The 25,581-nt window shown below is 34.1% G+C and overlaps 1 protein-coding gene and 1 non-coding gene across 6 annotated transcripts; one reads left to right on the forward strand and one right to left on the reverse strand.

The window, feature by feature from the left end:
- Positions 1 to 2,454: 2,454 nt before the first annotated feature.
- On the reverse strand, positions 2,455 to 2,684 carry LOC147382910 (small nucleolar RNA U3). The gene has a single exon (XR_015174103.1). It is a non-coding gene; the product is annotated as a small nucleolar RNA U3 (small nucleolar RNA).
- Positions 2,685 to 3,372: 688 nt separating this feature from the next.
- On the forward strand, positions 3,373 to 24,455 carry LOC147382911 (serine/threonine-protein kinase VIK-like). Of its 5 annotated transcripts, XR_015173213.1 has the most exons (9): positions 3,373 to 4,815; positions 5,923 to 6,026; positions 15,213 to 15,305; positions 16,133 to 16,247; positions 16,915 to 17,249; positions 22,013 to 22,243; positions 23,880 to 23,948; positions 24,024 to 24,073; positions 24,177 to 24,455. XR_015173213.1 is itself a non-coding variant. In XM_086427095.1 (6 exons), the coding sequence occupies exons 3-6, from the start codon at positions 22,211 to 22,213 to the stop codon at positions 24,286 to 24,288; spliced, it is 264 nt and encodes an 87-aa protein (XP_086283221.1). In that variant the 5' UTR covers positions 3,373 to 4,815; positions 5,923 to 6,026; positions 22,013 to 22,210; the 3' UTR covers positions 24,289 to 24,455. The 5 variants fall into 4 exon arrangements, 1 of the variants encoding a protein (XP_086283221.1); XR_015173215.1 differs by lacking the exons at positions 15,213 to 15,305; positions 16,133 to 16,247; positions 16,915 to 17,249; XR_015173214.1 differs by lacking the exons at positions 22,013 to 22,243; positions 23,880 to 23,948; positions 24,024 to 24,073; positions 24,177 to 24,455 and having other exon boundaries at positions 16,915 to 17,052.
- Positions 24,456 to 25,581: the final 1,126 nt, after the last annotated feature.

A 25,581-nucleotide genomic window follows, 5' to 3' on the forward strand; every position in this document is an offset into this window, starting at 1 on the left:
CCATGATCACAAGAGGACCGAAATGTTATTTTTTCTATACTATTGCTCTGTTTGAAAAAGCTGTATGTAAAGTTTCTGATGCTGAATTAAATTGTTGAAGCTGAGAGAAAGTTGTTGTTGCTGTTGCTGAAGCAACTTACTGAATTGAGTATATTGTTTGGTAACATGCTGTCTAATTGTGCTGTTAAGATGTTAAACTGTTTGGTAACCTGCTGTCTAGAAATTGCTGGATGAAATTAAAAATAATATTAAAAAAATAGATTATTTATATGATATAAGTAATAATATGTTAACAATAAGTATAAATATAGGATTTAATATTAAAAAATAAAAATAAAAATTCAATTTCATTTATTCTATACTAACATATTTAATGAGAGTTTCTATTGACACCTCAACTTTTACTTATGTAAGACCATTCACCTATTTTCTTTATTTATTACTAAGGTTTACCTCTAATTACAATCTGAACAGAATAAAATATTATAATCCTCATTCAAATAATTTCAATAGTTTTTACAATTAAAAAAAAAGGTTCAAATAATTATAGCACTCATTCAAATAATTTCAGTAGTTTTTTACAAGTAAAAAAAAAGGTTTATATAAAATCGTAAACCTAAAATAAAAGAATCTAAGGAAAAAAATGAGAGTTTCTATTGGCACCGTAACTTTTACTTATTCTCAACCATTCATCTTTTTTCTTTATTTATTATTGAGATTTGCCTCTAATTATAATCTCAACAAAATAAAATATTATAGCACTCATTTAAACAATTTCAATAGTTTTTTTACAATTAAAAAAAATGTTCATATAAAAAATAAGTCACACCAACGTTTACTAATTGCATGCTAATTCATATATAAATCACCAAAGAATTGCTACAAATTTGTCAACCCAGTAAGAATTCGGGCATGATACCCGAAATATTTTTTATCCAAAATTTATTTCGGTCCGATAAAAATAGACGACATACAAGTTCCTCTCATTCTCTATTTTTTCACTAAGGCATAGGTCTTGCGAGTTTGCAAGCAAATGGAGAGGAAACTTCATACTATTTTCATCTTCCATGAACATTTTGTTCAATATGTATAAAATCAATTGAAAAGTTGAATACCAATATCCGCTCAAAAGTTGGGTGTAAGTCTAACAAAATACCCTTCAAAAACTCATATACAACTGTTTTTTCTCTTTAATTATTGGAATCAAGGTATCTAATACAGTCAGTGTAGCGTTATCATAAGTTGGTGTGGCAATAGTAACTCTTTCTCTATTTCCAACCACATGTTTCTGTGGTTGTGGCGTACATGAAAGTTCCATTGTTGTTGTTGTTTTTTTTTTTTTTTTTTTTGTGGAGCTCGAACCAGATTCACAGACGAACGTGGTTAGATAAGCACCTATCTCTCATGTTTTGGGGTGAGTTGTGAATGAGAGAGCGTGTTGAGAGAGTTTGCCGTCAATGGAGGGCTGCAGTGCTGCTGTGCAGCTCAGCTACTCTGTTTTTGGATTCGATTGAGCTGTTGGAGAAGATGACAATGTTTCTGTCACTCTTCTTTCTCTTTTTTTTTTCTCTCTTTTACTTCTAAATTCTCTTGAATTTTTGGATGATTAACATTGGAGGAAGGGAATTGCTTAAAACATAAACATTGAAAGAAAAAAAAAAGAGGAAAATGGCTTACCTGATAGAGTTGTAGAGATGAATTTATGGAAAGAAAAGTTGTTGATTGTACGATCAGAGAGAGAGAGAGAGATGGTGCTAAGTTTTTCTTCTACTCTATTTTTGAGGAACAGTGTGACTTTGCAAAGGCTCGTTGAAGGGTTGGTAGTCGAGAGAATTGGCTGATTCTTCCAAACGAATCGGCAACTAAAAAGACTTCTAATCGATCCCAAACACTAAAGTTCCAAAAACGAAATCTATTCGACTGGATTTTAGCCTTCGCACGAAACGGAACATATGACTCTCACTCAGCTGTTCAAACGGTGTTGCAAGAAACTTGCATTAGAGAGGGTTTGCTTCCGTTGTTGGCACCCAAATTAAAAATAAAGAAATTAAGTGAATCATAAAAATAAGTAAAAGTTGAATTGCCAATAGAAACTAGGGGTGCAACTTAATTCGGTTCAAACCGAGAACCGAACCAAACCATAAAATTTGGATTGGTTTGGTTCGGTTTAATTGATATCAGTTCGATTTTGGATTTAAAAAATAAAAAATCGATAAATTCGGTTCGGTTCTCGGTTCAAGTAATATAAAAAACCGAACCAAACCGAAAATCGAAATAATATTTATTTAAAATAAAATTTATACTTATATTTATATTTCATTTTTACAAAACCTCTCTCGTCTGTCGCATCTCTCTCTCTCTCGCCTGTCGCCTCTCTCGTGTCTACACCTGTTGCTATCGGCTACCAGCAGCTGTCACCGATGATCTCTCTCTCTCTCTGCGACTTGCTGCCATGGACTACCACCGATGATCTCTCTCTCTCTCTCTCTCTCTCTCTCTCTGCGAGCTGAGAACGATCCTCTACAAACATGGTCCAAGATTTGAATCTGTGGACCATTTAGCCGTTAATCACTCTATGATCGCACGGTCATGGCTCATCCACCAGACTTAGATTCTTGTCTCCTTAGAACTCCAGGATACAAAGGTACGAGCCTATAGAACATATCCTGTTCAAGTAAGGTCTTTGAAGCCTAGAAGCTATCGAATGATTGTTTGAAGCAGTGATATCTCCTCGGGATTTCCAGCTTCAAAAGTCCAAATAATCCCAGAATGGATTCAGAAGAAATCTGGGTTCTTCTTGTTTTCTCTAGTTCTTCTTTTAAGGACCCAAGAAATCTCTCTCTCTCTCTCTCTGCGGCTGTGACCTGTTGTTGCGCTGCGAGTTATGATCAACCCTAAATCTCTTGGCAGAAATGAGGGAATTCTTCGCAACCCATGGAACTGAACCGAACCAAATCGTAATAACGTCGGTTTGGGTTGGTTCGGTTCTAGAACAATTTGATTCGGTTTTGGTTCTCATATGCTGGAACCGATGTTCATCGGTTCGATTCTAATTTTGCTCTAATCCGAACCAAGTTGCACCCCTAATAGAAACTACTCAATTATGTTGTTAGATTTCTATTTTTAGGTTTATGATTTTATATGAGCCTAATTATGATTAGAAACAACTACTGAAATTGTTCGAAAGAATGTTTTGATGTTTTGAGATTATAATACGAGCCAAACCTTTCTAATGTTTAAATCGTAGGTTTTAATTTATTATTGAGGTGTGATAAATAATTTAATAAAGTGGGTGTAATAACTAAAAATTGGGTGCCAATAACAGCTCTCTTATATAAAAGTCTCACTTCTCATCTCTCGCCTATCTCCCCTGTTTTTTCTTTCCTCGCCAAATATCAAAACGAGAAGCATCTTTCTGCCAATCACTTCGTCTCCATTCTGAACTTATCTCAAGCGCAAGAAAGTTCTCCTTTAGGGTTACTCGCAAGTGTTTCTAGCTTTTATTTTCTTGTTTTTTTGCTCTGTAGATAGTTTGGACCGAGCTTTGGCTTTCAAAACCCTAGTTTTCTTTCTGAAGATTTAGACTTTATTCTAGTTTATTGTGTTGGAGCCTATGATTCTTGTTTATTTTTCTGTTATTGGATCTGAATCCCTTTTGTCGCTCGATGTTGATGCAAGTACAACCCGTTGAATTTAAACCCTAACACATTGTAGTTCTGCTATCAACATTGACTCAATAACGAGTTAACGATGTCGATTTAATGTTGTATTTAGAATTGGCATAGTTTGTTGGTGTAATTGAGTAATTTAGTGCAATCCACACTAAATTTTACTTAGAATCAATTGAGTACTTTGTTTACTAATTTCGTGCAATTGAGTTAAAGATTTAGGTGGATTTGTACATTTTGATTCTTTTTTGCGGGGATGAAAGGAAAAACGTGATGGCTGATGGTTAAACGTCAAGGAACATCAAACAAAGCTCCCACTTATGCCACATTTTCTTTATTATTACCAAAGTTGTGAAATTTTAATTCATCTTCTTTGATTTCGATAGTGTCAGTGTTCTTATGAAAGACGTTCTTTTTTTGAAATGTTTTGACATTTGGATTTATTTACAATGTATTTTGTTGGAAAGAAAGGGAAAACATGATTGTCAAAATAAGGAACATCAAGAAAGGGTTCCACCTCTGCAATAATTTCATTGTTATTACCCAAATTGTGAAAATTATATTCTGCATATTTATTTTTCGATAGTGATGAGTGTTTTGAAGACATTGGTTTGTAATCTTGCAGAGTTAACTCTAAAGGCATATGTTTACATTCACAATTAAAATGGGCGACAGTGAAACTGTTGTTGAAATGTCGGCTTCCATGGAACACCCATCAACTGACTACAATGTCTCAAGCTCAGATGTTATTCCTGATAGTGGTGCATTGGGTACTGGGGCTGCCGGAGATCCGACTTCTGGTGCTGCCATTTCAACAGACACGACTTATTCCGTGTCTGATAGTGTTCTAATTTTGGTGTCGGAAATGCATACAAAACGGACTCAGATTCAGTTATGCCACGAGCCCCTGTTACATCAACATATGATGCTAAGCCAACTGTTGGAGTGGTTGATACTAGTGAGAATCTTGTTAGCCAGGAAAATGCAGTTCTGGAATCAGCTCAAGTGGGTAGTTATGATTATTCTGTTAATGGAAATGGCATGAGTGAAGTTAGAGATTTCACCCAAACAGGAATTGATGTGAATGGAAATGCTTCAAATGATACTGGTGTAGCTGTTGCAGAGCAACATTTTGAGGAGGGTCTTGGTATATCTTTCTTCATTATCTCTAACTTAATGAAGATCTCTTATGAAAATCATATATTTGTTGTAATTGTGCATTGGTTACACTTAAACAACCAGGTGATGACCTATGCTTATAGTGCACTTGATTCACGTTGAATCACTAATTAATGTGGACGTTTGGTTAGGAAAGGAAACATTAAAACCTTAGATCAAACTACTGTTAACTGTTGTATGTGCTTTAATTTACTAAGAAGATAAAATTATGTGGATTTTTGTATAGTTCACCAATATGGTCATTTTCGCAGTAAGCTTAGTATGACCTTTGTTTCATCTTCATTAGATTTGAAACATGCCTGATATCCTTTTAATACGTCATTGGGAAAAACTGGGACTTCATGCACGAAAATTGGCAATCATTTCCAGTGGTTCAGAGAGTCAGTGAATGACATGCATATTTTCCATATTTGTATGGTTTCCATTTAGAAGTTCTTGTTTTATTGGTCATACATCCAGCCTTCGTACTATTTTTAACTTGTATTTCATATTTAATGCTTACATTTATGTCATTACTTTTTTTTTTTTTAATGTAATCAAATTACTTAAAAAATACTATTTTTTAAGAAATTACAAAAGTCAATTTAACATGCTGTTTTTTTTTTTTTTAATCGTTGGACTGTCCGGCGTTTTGCTTTCCTATGGCTTCTACTACCTGGGCGAGAGTACTTTTTTTGCATTAAAAAAAACACTTCCCTTACTGACTTTGTAAGATTTCAAATCTTACTAAGGTGCTGATTGATTCAACTTCTTAAAACTGCTGTCAGCTTCTGCTGTCTGAATCTGCTGTCTGAATTTGCTGTCAGAATCTGAAAAGCTGAAAAAATTGTTCGATAGAGCTTTTTAAAACTGCTGTACTGTTGACTAGAATCTGACTGTGGACTGTTTGATACAGCTTCTAAATTCTGCTGTAGTAGGGTAAAATGACTAGAATGCCCTTAAGGTTGATAATGCAACCAGAATGCATAAAAATTACCAGAATACCCCTATACATATATAATTACACTGTTAAAATTGGTTCTCTTTTGCAGGTTAAATCTATTAGCCTACTAATTTTTAATCATTTTTTTTCTAGCAATTTCTACTGAGGAAGAGTGATAGTGGAGTGTAGTGAGAGCAAATTCTTTGGACTTTAATGCTTGGATTGCGTTTATTGAAGAGGCAGAAAAGGTGTCAGAGGTACATTCACATAATTATTCACCTTTGGTAAATTTTAGACGATTGCTCGGCTTGTTTTGTTAAATTTCATTGGTTAGTTTTCTCTAGGAATGAAGCTGACATAAGTTTGTGTCCTATTGATAGTATAGCGATCTAGTAATTTTAATTCTTAAGTATAATCTTATACCTATATGCATTGTATATTGTGTTTTGTTGTTCTATTGCAACTGTCTTCTTGATAATTAGGAAGTTGGGTGCTTTTCGGCTTTAAAATATTAGATTAGATTATTTTGGAGAGTTTTTCAGACATGGTATGTTGAACTTGTGAGATGATGTTGGGTGGTGTGCCACTCCTAAAAGGGAGATTTGACATTATTAATTTAAGTGAAGCAAATCAAGCTCTCATGAGAAAATGGCTTCACCAAGACACCAACAACAATGATGAACAAGAAGGATTATAGAAGCTAGGTCCAATATAAATAAAAAATGCAAATAGACATTGGTTTGGGCTTGAGCCTCAAATACTCAGTGTTTTAAAGTGCTTAAGGTGTATTTGAGGTGAGGTGTAAGCCTCAATTAATTTAAAAAAATTCCCAAAAATATATAAAAATTACAATAAATACAAAAAAATATAAAAGCAAGTAAACAACCTTCAAGAAATTTTTTACGCTTGACTAGAAACTCAGTATCTATGAGGTTTGGGGTGGTAAGAAATTCTGTATCTATAAAGCTTGGGGTGGTAAGAAATTTTTATGATATATTGTAGTACAATCCAGCCCATCAAAGTAAAAAAAAGCAGAGCATGTCCTAAATCATCCTATAAATATGAAATCCATTGATGAAGACTCGTTACTCAAATAATTAGAGTTACTTTTGACTCAAGTTTTGTTTTTCCCTTTATTAAGGGATCTTAGTCAATCCCATGGAGAGCAATGGAAGTTCCAAAGATAATTATATATTTCAAATGTGAATTCAATATTGTTAGATTTTTTATGCATTCAAATCTCAAACATAACTTTTATAAACTATGATTTCCCAATAGGATCTAATCTATTGCGTACCTCAAGTGTACTATTCAGTCAAGGATCATATAACCAATGATTTTATTTGAGTATTAAATATTTTTTACTTACATATATCCTAATTTCTTTATAAAGTTTTCATAATTTTGTGGGTCATGTGAACCTTGAAGTTAATCACTGTTGAAAATTCATTGAAGTGCCTTTGAATTCTTAGAGTTCAAAACAATATCTTGCCTTTTGGGTTCCTTGAAATGTTTTTCCTCATATTTTGAGACCATTTCTAGTACTCATTAATTTTTAGCATTGAGCCAATCATCTAGAGACTGACTATTGGAAGAAATTCCCCACAGAGATCGATAAATCAAATCATCAATCTGAACGATTTTAATAATTGATCTCAATGACTTGACTTGTTGAACTCGACGGTTTCTAGTTTAAAGTTTGATAGAGGTCAAGGGGCATTAAGAAAGAAATATTTTACTAACTAGGTTGTTAAGCTATCGCTCAAAAAGTCAGGATGCATTAATTGAAAAAAATGTCCCTACCATCTAGTATTTTTTTCATTTTTTAATTAGAATTGTGCTAATCTGACACTCTGTTGTGTACACTCTTCGACATGGTAGTTCAAAGAAACAAAAATCTTTGTCCTTGTGTATCCCGAAGCAAAAGATCTACGGTTTTGTGAAGGGAGCATAGAAAAGAGAGTCAGATTATCACAACAATTTTAATTATACATGTTCTTAATCTTATCAACAAATGACCGAAACCAATCAAGTTGCAAAGGAATCCCCAAGATTTGACATACCTCTCACGATTTTGGCAAATATTTGAAATATCCCTTGTATTTTCAAATTGATGCACCTACTTGACCTCAATTTATTTGGAAGACTAACAAAAGATGAATTGGATGGCCTCATCTTCAACCTTTAGCCAAAAACCCTTAATGCTTTCCTAAAAGCTCGGTCATCTTCAAGCTCTTCAACTTCCGTGGTAAATTATATTTTACCTCTTCAACCTTGTTTTCAATCTCTTGTAAAAAACCTTTTTTTTTTACTCCAAAATTGTCATCTTACATTTTTGATTTTATGAAAAATCCTATTTGTTCTTAATGATTGAAGGTTGAAGGTGAGAAAATCTTAAGGGTTGAAGATGAGGGTAAAGATGATAGATTTTGGCGAGAAAAATCATAGAGTGTTTTGTTAGAGCTTGAAAGATGAGGGTATTTAGATCATTTTCCAATAATTTCTTAAGAAAAGGCTTAGGTCAAAGGGTATGTTATCAGTTTGAAAATAGAGGGTGGTATCTCAAATATTCACCAAAACTTTGGAAACGTACGTATAAATATGATAATAAAATTAATGATTCAATGTGCTCATTGGTATGTATGATTTTTTTTTCCTTTGATTAAATATAAACTTGGAATAGGTCCAGTTGTGTATTTTTAGATGCAAACCTTAACGAGTGCATTTGTTTTTATTGTTGAAGTTTCTTGGACACTATCATTCTTTTGATTTAGGTACTGTAATGCATTTGTTTCTTATTTGTAGTGAAACAAAATGGTAACCATAACATCTTAATCATTGTAAGATGCATAGTTTCAATTAAATTATATGAATGTCATTATCTTTTATATTTTTTTGGAAACATTAATTGATAATACTGACAAAAAAATCCCTTCCAATGTGGAGTTGTGCACCACGATATCGTCAAGATAGACCACAGAAAACTTGTCGATGTATTTCCAGAAGAACTCATTCATAAAAGTGGGTAACAAGTCAAGTCGAAAGGCATGACCAAGAATTCTTGCGCGTTGTATCGGGTTGAACATTTACTTTTTGGCTCATCTCCATCGGTTACCCGCACTTGAGAATACCCTGATCTTAGATCCAGCTTGGAGAAATACTTGGTGGATCCAAGCTGATTGAATAGGTTGGCAATAAGTGGAATGGGATACTTTTTCGTCACGGTGACCTTGTTCAACACTCGATACTCCACACACAACTAAAGGGTCTCATTGTACTTTCGTTGGAACAAGACAGGTGCTCTACAAGGGGCCTTTAGTTGTTAAAGAAAATAAATAATACCCCAATCACGTGTCTAAAACATGAGCCCTGTCCCTCCAATGGCGACCTTAAAGAAAGATGGTGATTTTTATGCCTTTTGTAATATTTAGAATGCCAAGTACACTCTCTTATTGCAATAATGTAGAATAACTTACATATTATTTGTGCACATGGACCTTACCCCATACCCCAATGGTCTCCCTAAAATAAGATGATTTTTCGTAATTTGTGTAGTCTTTAACTCCATAGCCTCATTCCATTATTGTAAAGTCCATAATTTAATTAAATTGCCCAATTGTCATTATTTATTTTGTGATGGTCATTGATGATTCTGATATAAAAAAATGTATCTTAGTGGGAAGAGCTATAATAGGCATGGAAGAATGTGACGCCCCGTCGAACGCCAACACAAATCCCCATGTTAGATCTCGAGGTACTAGGTGGCACCTCGAAATTTCGGCATGGTCTCCTCTGTTTATATTAGCATTCCATGACGTTTAACCTGCACCTGATAAACGACATACAATCCTGCATATAACAAATAAAATATAATACTAGCGGAAGCCTATATACATCTAATAACGTGCGAAAGATCAGAGTGCGGAAGAATAACCAGAATACAGGATTATACAAAATTCCTCACTCTAACAAAAATCCTAACACTCAAGACAGAATCCATAAGACTACCTGGGGGAAACTAACACCACTAGGGGGTATAGCGCTAGTACTTACCAGGTGACGAACTCTGGTTGTCTATCTGACCAATCAGATGATCCTCATTCGTACTCTATACTTGCCTCGCCAAACTCTGAATCTGAAACTAAAAAAAATAGGGAAGGAAAGGGTGAGTAACAATGGTTATCCAGTAGGGAAACAAACAATTTCTGCCAATAACCTCTCCTAGCATGAACGAATAAGCATACTGAATCATTTTAAAATAATCAAAGTTTTACATAATAAACTACAATTAACTGGTACATATTGCCAGGGATGAGCAACTAAACATTTTAAAACTGACATTACATCAATCAACAGTACTCACTATACCATTTTCTTTATGTACAAATCTAATTGATCAAATGAAAACATTAAACATGCACTTCATTTTATATATCAAAGTAAAGCAACAGATACATAATACACAATGGTGGAGTATTGGAATTAGAGAGTTGGGATTCACGACTGGATCGTTCCCAGTCGGGACATGATGTTACAATTCTTCTCTGGCTTTTAGTTCCTGATTTTGTGGTCGGTCGCTGCCCTTACCACGTTTGGTTGACCATTTATCCGGCTCAGGCTGGCCGTTTGACGTGACCGTAAGCAATGGGTCTCTTTTCGATGTGTCAGAACGTTCGACTACTATAGATTGTTAGTGATCACTGACTAATCATCTTCGTCTATGCCTATCAGGCGTACATGTGATTCCCAAATATACAAACTATTTGTATACGACCACCTTTACAGTACAAGTTCACTGGTAAAGATAGAGAGGAATATCCCGGATTCCAGTTGTGACTCCACTCTTATACGCGTCCCATACCACATATGAGTTTGGTGGTCCCTATCGTACATCTCAAGATAGTACACCACTCCGGATGATATGACGCACTATCCCTTCAGGCATTCACAGACTCTTTAACAGCTCACAAAATAGCTACATATATATTATTTTCATTTGAAAATCAAAGAGAAATTAACAATACAAGGTTGATAATAGATATCTAATTTCCTACCATTCAAGTGTGGCCACCCGGCCTAAAATAAATAACAAAACGGAAATGTAAACAGCGCCTCGCGCTAACAGAAATTTAAATAAACATGCAACCAACAATATTATCCCTGGATATCTGTTCACCAACCTGCACACAACACAACGTAAAATGCAGACATTACCCCTCGGGTGTGATTCTGACATTTTACCGTTTCATACCCTTTTCCCCTATTTTCGATTTTTACAATTTTCAATCTCTTCAATAAAACATTCATTTTCTGATATTCATCAACTCAATATGAGTTCATTGAATATTAAATCACATTTTCCAACTAAATAATTTATTTTTTTATCAATAATATTGAAAAAGAAAACAAATTTTATATCAAAACGGGGTCCGAGCAGTGCACAAGACCTAATTTATGGAAATAACCTGTTAAAATACCCTACCCACGTATAATTTGTTAAAAATACAATTAAACATATCAAACATGCAATTTCTAGCGTGAATTTTTGAAATAACAAAATAATTCTATATGTCGGAAATACATCAAAATTTTTCAATAAAATTCTAAATGCAATTTTCACAATCTACGATTATTAATAGAAATTGAGAGTTCCTTACTATGTCTAGGCGAAAGGATCAAAGCATATGCACGGAAATCGAGACGATCGGCACGGAAATCAAGACGGATCGAACTTCGAAGCGGTTGATTTTCAAAATCGGCCCGGTGGTTTAGAAGATCTCGATGTGCTTGTCTCTTCTCCCTTCTACGGCGAAAGACAGTTTGACCCCGAAATCGATGAAAATCGAGGTCGAAGTTACGAAAATCTCCGTATAAAAATACGGTTGATTTTTGACTATACGGGGTGAAAAACACGAGAAACGGAAGGAATTTGGGTGGGTTATGTAGAGAATGAGGCTGCGGACGTTTCTCCCTTCTGCGTCGGAAGACGGTTTGACCCCGAAACGGACGAAATCCGAGGTCAAAGTTTCAAAATTTTCGTATCCAAATACGGTTGATTTTTGACGATATCGGTTGAAATAGAAAGTGAAACGAAGAAAGGTTGGGTGGGTTTTGTAGATGTTGAAGCTGCGGACATTTCTCCCTTCTGCGTCGGTCGTCTACGGTGAGCCATTTGCACGAGATCTAAGGTGGAAGTTTGTAAAAAAAATAAATTTTTTTGTTTTTGTTTCGTATGTCTCGGCTGTTTGACAAGTTGGGGAAGATGATATATTAAAAAAAAATTAAAATATTATTTAAATGAAATTTGGGACAAATTTGGTATTTCGCCTATTGTTTTGATCGATGATAACTTGATCATCCGAACTCCAAAATTGACAAATAAATACTCTATTTCGCTTAATTTTTTGTTCCGGATCTAATGATGTAGTCAATTTCTACAAATCTTGTCTCTAACAGAAATTTACATTTTTAGCCTGAGGTGACCCTTAAACTTGATGTCGTTTTCGTTTTTTGACGATAATTCGACTTCCTGATCTCCAAAAATAACAAATAAATAGTCCATATTGAATAATTTTTCGTTATGAACCCAATGGTATGATCAAATTTTAAAAATTATTACTATAACAAAAAGTCACTGTTTTAGCCTGGTCCGACCCGGTAATCGAGGATTTTGCAACTTTTATATTCGGACTCGCATTTGAGTGTACTTACAGGCTAAAGTATGTTTTTCGATCATTTTGAATTCAATGGTGAGGTCAGATTCCATTAAAAATGATCAGAAACATTTTAAAATTTTACCCCTAAGTCCCACTTTCAAGATTTTTTTAAAATTCCACTATTTATTTTTTCTTGAGATATGACTTAAAAATTCGGGGTGTTACAAAGAAAATCAGCAATACACTTATTATTTATCCAATACCGGTCTCATCTAGCAATCGTAATAGTAAGTGAGGACCTTTTATACTTTCTTTAGTCTTTAGAATGTCTAGAACTATACTTTATTGCATTAAAGAAAAATCTTTATTTTCAACTAACATATCGAATCGCCATTATTATGAGTTTTCCAACATGGGTCTTGTCCCATTACCCCAACCATGATATTTATAGAAAATAAGGACTTTTTATACTTTTGAAGTCTTTAAAGTGACAATTATTGCATTAATAAAAATAAAATTAAAAAAAATCCTTACTTCTCACTAAATTACATAATTTCCATTATTTCATTTGATTAATAAAAAAGTTGTTATATTATTTTTAATTAGATATATATTGCTTTTATGAACTTGACCATTCTTGATATGATGGACAAATGGAGTACCTAGAGAGAACTAGGCCAAACAGGTTGCAATGGATGCCCCAAGCACTATAAAATATGGGTAAATTTGTGTGGGACTTTTTGGTATAATTATTATTTTTAATATTTTTTAAAAAGGGGCTTGCAGAGTCATTGTTTCAAAAAAAATATATCCAAGGGTTGAAGATTACGTGTTTTGAAGCAGAAAGTCTTGAGGGCATTTAGGTATATGAAAACATAATCAATTAATGAATCGACCTATGGTCTTGAGAATGAAAGAATTGTAAGGGAATGAAAAACTTTCTTATTAAACGAAGAAAAAAAAAAAGCAAATATCCATATTACTTGTCAAACAAGGATGTTTGTCCCATTACTTCAGTATCAACTCTAATAAAAGATGATGACTTTTGTTGTCTTTAAAGTGTGAACTGCCAATTGCTCTACTTCATTGTATTATAAATAAAGAAAATTCTTATTTTCAACTTAATAACATGCTATTAAGTACTTTTTAATTAAATTCAGCAAATATATATAGAATAGAAGGATTATAATGGTAATTATGCAACTATAATTTATAGTGGCAGACATGTAATTTCAATTTAGAAAACACGACCATCAAAACGTTGTGGCAAAAAATTAGACACGTTATTCTCAATTCATTCCATCCATTTATTTGTTTTTGTTTTTGTGTTATATAAATATGAGAATCCTAAAGAAGTGAAGATAGATATATTCAAGTCAGTCAATCATGGAAATAAAACTGTAAATATCTTTATTGAAGTTATCATGAAGAAAAACTGTCTTCACATCTAGCTGCTCTAGATGTAAGTTTTCTGCTATAACAATACTCAAAACAGATTTGATGGTACATAAGTTCACAACAGGAGAAAAAATCTATGTATAATCGATACCTATCTTTTGTTGAAATTCCTTCACAACTAATTTGGCATTGTATCTCTTGGTTTCATCATGTTCTTTTAGCTTGTAAACCCACTTATTGTGCATAGTCTTTTTGTCCTTAAGTAGTTCAATCAAATCCAAGTTTGATTTTGTGGATAATGAGTCCATCTCATTATTCATCATATGTTCCCATTTAACCATGGTCTCAACCTCCATAGTTTCATCATAACATTCTGGTTTACCATTGTCAGTTAGTAGTAAATAATGTATAGAAGAAATATATTGAGTTGGAGTCTTTTCTTGTGTAGCTCTACACTCCAGGAAAATTGATATTTAGCGACGGAAAAATTCCATCCGTCGGTAGTAGAGCACTAGAGCGACGGACAAAAAGGTTTTTTGTCGGTGTAGAGTTAGTTTTCCCTTTTTTTCTTCCTCATCTTCTATTTTCCTCAATTAAACGTGTTTACTCAGTTTTTATTTCCTTCAACCAACAAGAGAGAGACGAGAATTCCTCTTTTGAAAATAGAATAGAGTTGTTTTGGCATAGATCTTCTCACAAATTGGATAGAGTTGCAGTCTAGGAGTTCGTTGCAGTCGATCTTCTTCGATTCTAGGTTGTTTTGGGGTAGATCGAAAGAAGATCGAATAGAGTTGTAGTCGATTAGTTCATTGCAGTCGATTCGTTCAGCAAAATCGTTAGAGACCGAAGAGATCGAGTTGACTCAGAAGGTTTGTTTTGGGGTAGATCGAAAGGAGAATATATTTGTAATCGATTAGTTCGTGGTAGTCGATTCGTTCAACAAAATCGTTAGAAATCGTGCTGAATCAAGAGGTTATTTGAGGTAAATCAAAAGGAGATCGAAAAGGGTTTTCTATTTCGATCTTCAGGTATAGATCGATTACCTCAAATTATTCACTTTTTTTATTTTTCTTATTTGGTTTGAGATTTTTGTTAATGTGAGTTTTATCTAAAAAGCTATTTTAGTTTTTTTTTTTCTTTTAAATGATTCTAGTTTTATATGAATCCTCATTCAATTTTGTTGAAGAAAATTTGAAATTTAGTATTGCGTTGCTAATCGATTGCTTTAAATAGATTTGCGGAAAAGGCCTTTCAACTATTGTAATAGTTTCATCCTATATCTATTTGCAATTTCAAAAATGCATCTACTAGCTTGGCGTTGTGGCGTTGTAGTTTGTTTACTGTATAAAATACTATGTAGTTTAATTGTTGAGTTTGGCATGTCTCCAGGCATTGGATACCTTCAACACTGCAGTTGTGTCTCCTATTTATTATGCCATGTTCACTTCTCTCACAATTTTTGCAAATGTTATAATGTTTAAGGTAAATACTGATGAACACATACACTACACCAATATATATAGAGTTGGTCTATCCTTATTCCCTATTCTTACTTCCCAAGTGGGAGACCCATATAGGACATATATTGATGTTGGACCACACAGTGAATTATGCTCAACACAATCATATTAGTCACAACATATCAGCACATTCTAATTTTTATTGTGTAAAAAGGGTTTTCCTAAGCAATGGGTTAAATGAAAAATACAGATTTTTCAATTCCAAGTTAGCTTTTCACTAGTCTTGGAATGTCAAAATGAGTTGCACGTTTTTGTTGATTGCCTCTTAAGGTTGATTGCCCCTGCAAGCATGAGTACAAATAGGGAGTATGTATAGACTATCTTGTCTGTATTTTGGGTTTTTCTTGCACGGTTTTTTACATGGTCTCATTGCCCATTCTGAAATTTCTAACTATATAAATTGAACATTTTGTACTGCACATTTCACCCTTAACCTTGAGTTCATTTCTCATAGGACTAGGAGTTCTGTTTGTTGATTTTTAGAGAGGAAGCCATCCTCACGGAAAAAAAAACTCAACACTTCTAACCCTGTGACTGCCTATTTCACCTTCAATTTTTTAAAATAGCTCATTGTAACATATCAAACATATAATTTAAAAGAATCTGGACTATTGAAATCCTAATCTACTTTAAGTTCACAATTGATGAGGTTGATAAGTTTTAGAATGAGCTGATATTTGTGATGGAAGTGACCTTATTAGTGAGGAGAATATTCACACTAAAAATCAGCCTTGTGAACCCCTCATGTATGCTTTTCAGCAAATTCATTAAGTTTGTTGTTAATTATAGGATTACTCTGGTCAGAGTGTGAGCTGTATAGCATCAGAGCTCTGTGGATTTATAATTGTGTTGTCGGGTACTACAGTGTTGCATAGTACCAGAGAACCAGATCCTCCAATTACAAGTATTTTGTGCATTTACCTGTACACAACTTGCATAAATTGCTTCAAATGGATTTTATGTATGATGTGTTAATCTATCCCATCTTATTTATGGCAATTGTTATGGTATAGGATTTACCTAGGAATTCAAAGAAAGTTAAGAAACCCATTCTTCTAGGTTGGGCATGTAATATCCTACCTTGATTTTCAAGAGGGGGTGAATATGCAACCATTACTTCCAAGAGAAGTTTTGAGTGATCACTAGTCGCATACAAAGATGTGAGTTCTTAAAACAATATGATGATGATGATGATGATGATGAACACTAATGCATACTCTTTAAACTCTTGAGGGAATTAAATCTGAATTGAGAAAGTTAATCCAAAACTCTATTTTGAAGTGTCGAAGTTCTTAAATCTTGTAACTAGGATACTTGATTCACCACATTGAAGATGTCTTTTGACCTCTATTACAGATTGTATTTTAGGATAATGCAAGTAATTTTCCTGATGTCATGAAAGAATGTAAGCAAAAAAAGAAAAAAAAAAAATCTTGTTGCAAGCGCCTTAGGAACTCCTTGAGTTGATAAATTTCTAGCTTTTGTTTTAAGAAGAGCAATGCTTAAACTCAATAATCCTTGCACTTATTTCAAGTGATAAATGATTGTTTTTTTTCTCCCAACACATGTAGATTTGTATTCACCACTATCTCCTAGAATATCATGGCATATCCAAGGGAATGGGGAACTATGGAAGCAAAAGGATAAAGATGGGCTATCTGCCGAATTTGTCACAATTCTTCACCAAGACTATTTCACTTAGATGAGTACTTGCATGTGAATTCATTCACAATTCAAGGGAAGCACTTGTTCAGAAATAGTTGCTGTAAATCTGCAATTTGTTGTAAATGCTGGGAGATGCGCTATTTATGATTTATGGACTCTTTATAGCAACTCAATATGCTGATCAAGGATCCATCTGTGCTCAAGGAGGCCAAGTTAATGAGGTCTTACGTCTCCTTCTAGAGTAAATCTTCTAATCCTTCTTCCTTTAATACCTCATCTGAGTGTGCAATTGTCCTCCTAGCCTTGTTTGGGGTCTAAATTATTATTCTTTTGTTTCAATTTTTTGATATAGGTCTGCTCCATTTGTTTCTTTTTGTACAAGTCTGGTTACTGGTGTGTGGGTAGGGGACTGTAATAACCTAATCTTCGGCTTTGTAGTGAAAGGAATTTATCTATTTTATTAGGCATTTTTTTTGTCCCATGCCTGCTAGGAATGATCTCACCAAAGAGGTCTTCCTTTGTGATATTCTTTGGCGCCTTGGATTAATATCTTGGTCAGACTCTTCATAGAAAGAAATAGTATATTATCTCTTGTTAGTTTTTGATTCATGATTTTCTTCTGTTACAGTTCATTAATGTTGTAATTCAGCTTTTCTATATTCTATATTGTGATAGTCTGTTCCTGATCATAGGTAAATCATCAAAATAAGGCGAGAATAAATAGGGTTTTGAGGACTCAAGAAGAATGCTTTATTGGTGTGTTCTCTTTCAGCTTTTTAATGAATCTATCTTTAGTGAAATTTACGATTGTAGGTGGTTGCTTGCATCGCGAATAATGTCTCCCAATGGTAAAAGTCTTCAAGACTTAGTTCCTGGAACAGTTGTGCTTGTAATTGGTGGGTAATGCTGTGTTTGGGGACAGCAGTGCATTAGCTCCTAGAGGCGTTTGAATTTGAGGAGAGAATTTAATTTATAGTGGGGTGGGAGTAGGGCTGGGTTGGCATTTCAAATTTTTTTTTTTTTTCACAAAATAGCATTTACCGACGGACTTACAAAGTCTGTTGGTAAAACATATAGCGATGGCAAATACTCCTGTCGGTAAAGATGTAAACAACTGATGAAAAATAAATTTCCGCACTAAATTTTTCTAGATAATAAGGGATACAATGACGGTAATTTTATTATGCCGTCGCTAAAACAAATACCGATGCGACCATCTCTGACGAGTGTCGACAAAAAACCTATCCGTCGGTATAATATTTTGCAACAGGCTTGTGTAGATTTAGCGACGTATTTAACCGTCGGTATAAGTCTCTTTTCTAGTAGTGCTAGTAGGTCTTCTACGATCAAGTGGATGAATCTGATTAAGAGGATCTCTTGGTTCCTCTTACCTATTTTCATCCACAAACCTAAACACATTCCTAGATGATGCATCATTAAGCTCAACATGCTTATCATCCTTGGAATTTCTATGAGCTTATCTTTTTTCCACATTTTTAGTATACATTTCATTTTCATTAAAAATGACATCTTTAATTTTAATGACTTTTCAATTTTAATGATCCCAAAATCGATAGTCAAATTCATCAATGCCATACCCAATGAAAATCACTTCTTAGTCTTCATATCTAACTTGCTCTTTTCTCCAGAATCAATATGGATATAAGAGGTACAACTAAATTTTTTTAAATAAGATTAATTTTTCCTATTTTCCTGTCCAAACTTCTTTTGGCCGACAAAACTTCAAAGGAACCGGAGGTCTTCTGTTGATTAGGTATGCAGTAGTGTTCACAGTATCTACTCAAAATGACGTAGGCAACCTAGCGTGTATCCTCATGCTTCTGGCGCATTCTACAATAGTTAGGTTCATGCGTTCTATGGTGTCATTTTATTGAGGCTTCTTATGAATAGTTTTTAATCATCTAATCCCAATTTTTGCACACCAATCTTTGAACTCATCACTGTAATATTCTCCACCATTGTTTGACTTCAAACACTTCAACTTTAACCCAGTTTCATTTTCAACCAAGACTTTCCACTTCTTAAACACACCAAGTACATCGGACTTCTTTAGAAAATAAATCCGAAGCTTTCTTGTATTGTCATCAATGAAGGTGAAAAAATATCGAGAATCACTAAGAATAAATTTTGACTAGCATTCAAACATTAGTGTGAACTAACTCTAATTTCTCTAATTTTGGAGACCTTCCAAAATCATGTGGCCAAACCTATGATGCCAAGTATTAGTATCTACACTTATAGAAGCCACTGTAATAAAACTGTAGGTATTAGATGTTACATAAAGAGTCATTTTTCTTGCCACGGGCTATCACCATAGCACCTTTGGTAATCTTCTAGGAATCATCTAAGTACGTGGTGAGTATCCCCAACTCTACAAAGGTGTCGTACTGAAATCAAGTTCCTTTTCAACTATAGAACACGTCTCACATTGTTCAACTGTAAAGATGTCCCATTTGACATATTTATCTACACATCACCCTTACCATTCGAAAATTTTCTACGAACTTCCCGATTTAAGAAGACGGCAACAACATCATCAAACTTTAATTTTTCGTAACTAGAAGAATTGCTCACAGCCATTACCAAATTATCCCAATTATCTTTTCTAATCTAGATAAAATCAATAAGGCCTTGATTTCATCTTCAAAGATAATCTCAATGGATTCCAACTGTGTTGTGACTGTATTGAATTCGTTTAGATGCTCAGTCATAATATCACCATTGATCATCTTCATGTTGAATAACCTTTTCATCAAGAAAACTTTGTTTGAGACAGAGGGTTTCTCATACATCTTTGACAAAATGGCCATAAAATATGATGTAGTCTTCTCTTTAGAGATATTGAAAGCTACAGACAAAGCGAGTGATAATCGAATGATGCCTAGGGATATTCCGTTGAAAATCTCCCAATTTTCATCTGTCATTCTCTTTGGTTTTTTTTCATTTTTCCTCCTAAATGATGATAAGGTCGTTATGATAAAGAACATTCTCAATTTGCATCTTCCATTGTCCGAAATTTAAACCATTGAACTTCTCGATTCTTACCTTCTCTTTAGCCATTGCTCTCAACAAAACTTAGCTCTAATACTAGTTGTTCAGAAAATAAGTCTAATCAAAACAATAAAACAAATTGAAAAAATAAACACAAGATGCAATCACAGAAAAAAAAAATGAAGATTTTACATAGTTTCCTCTAGATTGAGGTACATCCATGGATCACATTGCTTCCATTATGAAGAGAAAACTTGCAGTTATAGGTTACACTCTTTCACCGAAACGAGAAATATATAAATTCCTCAAGAAACTTAACTAGGGTTTTATATAATATTAGTGAAATTATGAAAATACCTTTGAAAATTTTCTTTTAGGTGCTTCGCTCAAATCCCCCACAAGCTCACCACCAAGCTCAACCAGAGCATGAAGGCGTGGCTTGATTTACACAGACCTCCTTGTTGACCAGTACTATTAGGCTCCAAAATCACAACACTCTCAAATAAACAAAGATTTTTTTCATTGTTAGACTTAAATTTTAAATCCTGGGTTCAAATCCATTTTTAAACTCAAAATTTAATGTAAAAAAATACTCTTTTTTTGGGTGGGGGGAGGGGTGTTTTGATTTTTTCTTTTCAAGCCCAATCTAAACCACAAACAAGAGGTCAAGTTTTCATATGGACCAACAAGGTAGTCCATGTGGCCCAAATGTGGACCTCGGTCCATGCTCTACATGGTCCCTTGATACATGCAACCTTGTCCATATATATATGGGTCCCGTTCGCTAGCTAACGGATTGGCAAACTGTTTGGCAAACATTTTCAGACCGTTAGATATAACGTGATCTAACGGACACGATTGAATCTCGACGCTGTTTAACTTAAACGATATAACTTATATATATTACAGCGCCATCCCTCTAAATTAAGTTAATTAGTACGAAGTCCCTCTTCTCTTTAAACCCGACAGAAACGAACAGAGAGTTCTCTTCGATCTCTCGATCCCTTTTCCCTTTTCTCTTCAAACTTCATCGCAGTCGAAACCCTCTCTCTCACTCTCTCATTCTCTCATTTGCTCACTCCCTTACTCTCTCATTCTCTCTCGTTTATACCCGATCGAACGAAATAATAAAGAGTTCTGTCAAACCCTCTCTCTCACTGAAACTCTCTCTCTCACTCTTTCATTCTCTCTCGCCCTTTTTGTCGCTGCAACTACCTCGCCCTCGTACGAACGGCTTTCGTTGAAAAATTCCTCTCTTCTCCGCGCTGCAACTCTCGCTCACGTGTGCTGCAACTCCCCTCTCGACGAAGATAGGTATTATCTGAATTTTCAATACTTTCTTGAATGCTAATGTGGGTTTTTCTTATATTATTGATTCAAATTAAGAACTTCATGAAATTACATCTGGTTTCTAGGTAGAAAATGGTTTTGATTCTATTTTAGTTCAACCTATTGAGCGATTTTTTTTGAGTTTGTAGAAGTGGTTTTGATTGTATTTTAGTAAGAATTATTTGAAATAAACATCTCTCTGTTGAGAAGATTGTAGTTCTAGTGTTTAAATTAAATCCTTAATTGTTATCCATGTGAAACCCCATTTTAAAATTCTCTAAATGCTTAACTTTTTGGAGAACCATTGATTTTTAATTTTTTTTTTTTGAGTTTGTATCAGTTGTTTGATTCAATTTGTAAATTTTTCTAAAATATCTGTTAATTATGCAACGGAAATTTAAACTAAATTGATGTACAAATTAAATTACCAAACAACATTCCAGAAGGAGACTCATCATGCCAGAGTTGACAGCATGGTGGAAGTTAAATTTTGTTTGTGAAAATTCTGAATTTGTTGGGCAGCTAAGAAATAGGTGTAACATTTTGCAACCATATCCTCCAAGTTCCATGGAAAATTGTCACCTTTCAAAGCCTTGACTCATACTTTAACAGTTGGCTGGTTTGAAGATTTGTTTAACTATTGGTATTGCATCTCTACTGCAGGTATGGTTTGCAGTTACAGCCTAGTGGAGTCTGGTTTTGTGTTCATCATTATAACATACTTCATTGAATTCTTGGATGGTACACTGCTAAATTCTGCACAACTTACGAACAATAAGCTTGATAATGGAACTGGTGGGGATGGAGGAGACTGGACAACTTCAATTATTCTCTTTGGCTTGTGGGCTGCACTAATGTACTATGTTTTTTATGCTCACACCCAACCAAACTCCGGTACGCCCCTTTGCTTTAAAAATTTGGATGAAATATATACTTTCTCTATCTGTTTGTTGGTTTAATTGTTGTGGTGTTGTTGGTTGATTAGTTTAATTTTCTTTAATCATCTTGTTGTCTGTCTCATTGCTAAGTAGAAATTCGACATTGCTTCATGTTTGATAAAAACTACAAAAAAAAAAAAAAAAAACAATCCAGTTCATTCACAAGCATTTTTGTGGAATTGGCATTGTTTTATTTGGTTTGACTAATTACTTTCTGTTTTTATTCTTTTTGTTCCTCCTGACTTTCAATAATTTTTTAAAATAGTAAATGTTGAAAGATACTAGAAGTGGGAAATATTTAGCTTTTTTTTTTTTTTTTGATTGTAAGCTGGACTTGAACCCATGGTTTTAAAATCTCGCCCGAGACCGAGATGACTTGTCCGATGCATCTAGGTATCGTCCACCAACAAGGATAGACAGGTCAAACGTGTCGGAAGAGATTTAAAACTGTGGTTCATTTTTCTCATTGTTGAACGAGGTGGCTTAAACGTATCGGAAACTCGTCCAAGATGATTCAGTCTCATTCATGGACGAGATGAGACGTGAAAACGAGTTTTAAAACCATTCTTGAATTGAGGACCTCAAAGTTGCATTGCAATATGTCAACCACTGTGCTATCGTCCAAGACCATTAATTGGTGAATGATTCCCTCTGCTTTACAAGTGAGAGTTTTATGGAATGTTATGTGTAGATTGTATATGCTGCCTCCCTACTAGAGCTGAACTATTGATCATTCCCACAATATAATCTCAAATTGTGTTCTTTGTGTTTCACTTTTTTCTTGTTTGGTTTTTATATATGTAAACTTTGGAACTTTCTCCAGTCTAGGGACATTATTTCTTGGAAAAGCTCCTTAATTTGAAGGGTGATGATGGGTTTAGAATGAATGAGGTGCTTGTGTCACTATGGTACATCATGGGTTGTGGCCCCTTGTGTATAGCATGCTTCTGCTTCCAAGTGGTAGAAGGTGACAATCACACTTAGTCAAAGACAAGAATTGCTTGAGTGTAAGGTAACATCTTGCGAAACTTCACCAACAGACTACAACCTACCTTTGGCTCGCTTGTTTATCCAAAATAGGGAAGTGCAACAATATTACTATATGAGATAATGGCTATTGTATAATGGTAGCCAAAGGAATGAGAAGAATGTTACAAAGGAAAATGGAGTGGTGAGGATTTCTCTCTTGCTTCTATTATTGGGTGCCTCACTGTTGGTATCAATGTACCTGAATACAACATATTTTCTTACCCTTATCCATATCGACTACTTCAATTTAAAGTGTACTTGTCTTTTACACATTGTAGTAGTTCCATATCCTTTCTGTTTTTGGGTAAAAAAATTCTTTGGCTTCCATTGTCTTTTGAAATTTTTATTTTTCCTAAATGAATTTTGTTTTACATCTTTTTGATGAATTATTATATGGGCTGATGAGAGATTTGTCTGAGTTTTGGTTCTTAAAGACCAAAGTAATATCTGTGCCTGGAACACGACATAGTTTTTCTAATACTTTATATACAATTTTCAAGTCCTCCAAAATTTCTCAAATCATTTTAGGGAACCTACGTTTGAGAGTTCATTCTGTGATGCAGGATCTAAATGCTTCTAATGTGGAGAAAAATACACCTCTTCATTGGACTTGCCTCAATGGGCATATCGAGGTGATAGTCCTGCTTCCCTACTTGTGGTTGTCAATTTGATCCCTCATACAAATTTAGTGATAGATGTTCTCTCAGGTGGTTAAGAATTTGATTCTGGCAGGAGTGAATGTAACCATTCTAAGTCGGTATGTATTTTCCACCCTGAAAACAAATTTTGAAGCCATTATTAGTGTATTAAAGATGCTCTTTGTTTAATCTTTAATGCTTGTGATGTTGGGTGTTGGTTAGTTATGAGCGGACACCAATGAATGAGGCAGTGAGCCAAGGGAAGATGGAGGTGATCGATGCAATCAATGCGGCTGTGACACAACTGGAACTTAATGTCGTTAGGGTCTCCTAACACTATAAGGGATCCACATCTTCAGCTGTCTTATGATGTTAGCTTCTGCATTAGGAATGTTGGTGAAATCTATAGGCTAAATATGTGCAATTTTGGCATCTAGTCAATTTGCATTACATTTAGAAAGGGTAATAGTTTTAAATTCTGTATGAGTGTTTAAATAGATGTAATCGGGAATCATGATGGGAGTTTGTGTTTGAGGCTGCTGCAATGTTTAAGATCAAATTTCATAATTAACTATTGAGTTATGAAAATCCGTAGAAATTTTAAATCTTAGCAGCTTTCTGATCTTGAAAATCTTTCATGATCCATGTTGATAAAAAATATGTTTTATAGAGAAATGATATTTATAAATGTAACCATTGCAACATTGAGCAACAATAGTGTAATAATAGCAAAACCTTAAAAGGTTGCATGAATATTGGTCACTGAATCCTTCAAAGTGCAATTATATCCTCATTCTTTGAAAAAAGAAAGATCTATAGCCAAACTTACTTTAACTACAACACTAATCCTTTTGAAATCGAGTAGTAGTTTACATAAGTATAGGGCTGTGTTATAAGTAAAAGTTGGCATGTTAATAGCAGTTCTCTAAAAATATACAAAAGATTGTTGATAAAAGCATAATCAATTGTAAATATCATAGTGCCATTTCAAAATTTAATTTCTTTTAATTCAATCAAATAAGGAAAAAGAATGTTCTTTTTTATTTTATTTATTCTCCATTTCAATTCTCATTATAAAACAAATATCAATAATATACAATTCAAGTAAATTTGGGATTTGTGATGAAAACAAATGAAGTGAAGATTAAAACTATACAAGCATAAATTAAATTTTGATTCTAAGAAGGGATTTGTAATGTGAAAGTGAAAGTGAAAACATTGAAGGTTTAAGTGGACTACAGATCAAATTTGAAGAAATTAAAATAGATCTAAGTCTCAAAATTTTGAGTATGTCATTCACCATTATTCACTGTCTTCACAAATATCCGAAATTTTGAGTATGAGATTCTCCATCATTCACTTGTCTTCACGAATAGACGGACCATTTGTGGACTGGGTCGTATTTTGTGTACTTGAAAAATTTTATGAAGGTGAGGGAGAATTTTGTTATAAAAAGTTGAGTAAATATTAGCCAAAGGAATTCATAAATTGCTAATGAGAAGAACAAATAAAAGAAAGGAATTTGCAAATCTGCTATCTTTGGAACTAACAGTCGGTTCAATCAAGGAATTCATCAACTATGGAAATGCATAACAGCACAGCACAGCACAGCACTGGAGGAAAATGG

This window comes from Akebia trifoliata, chromosome 16, assembly GCF_017979445.1.
Source record: "Akebia trifoliata isolate Shusen 1 chromosome 16, ASM1797944v1, whole genome shotgun sequence".
Lineage (NCBI taxonomy): Eukaryota > Viridiplantae > Streptophyta > Magnoliopsida > Ranunculales > Lardizabalaceae > Akebia > Akebia trifoliata.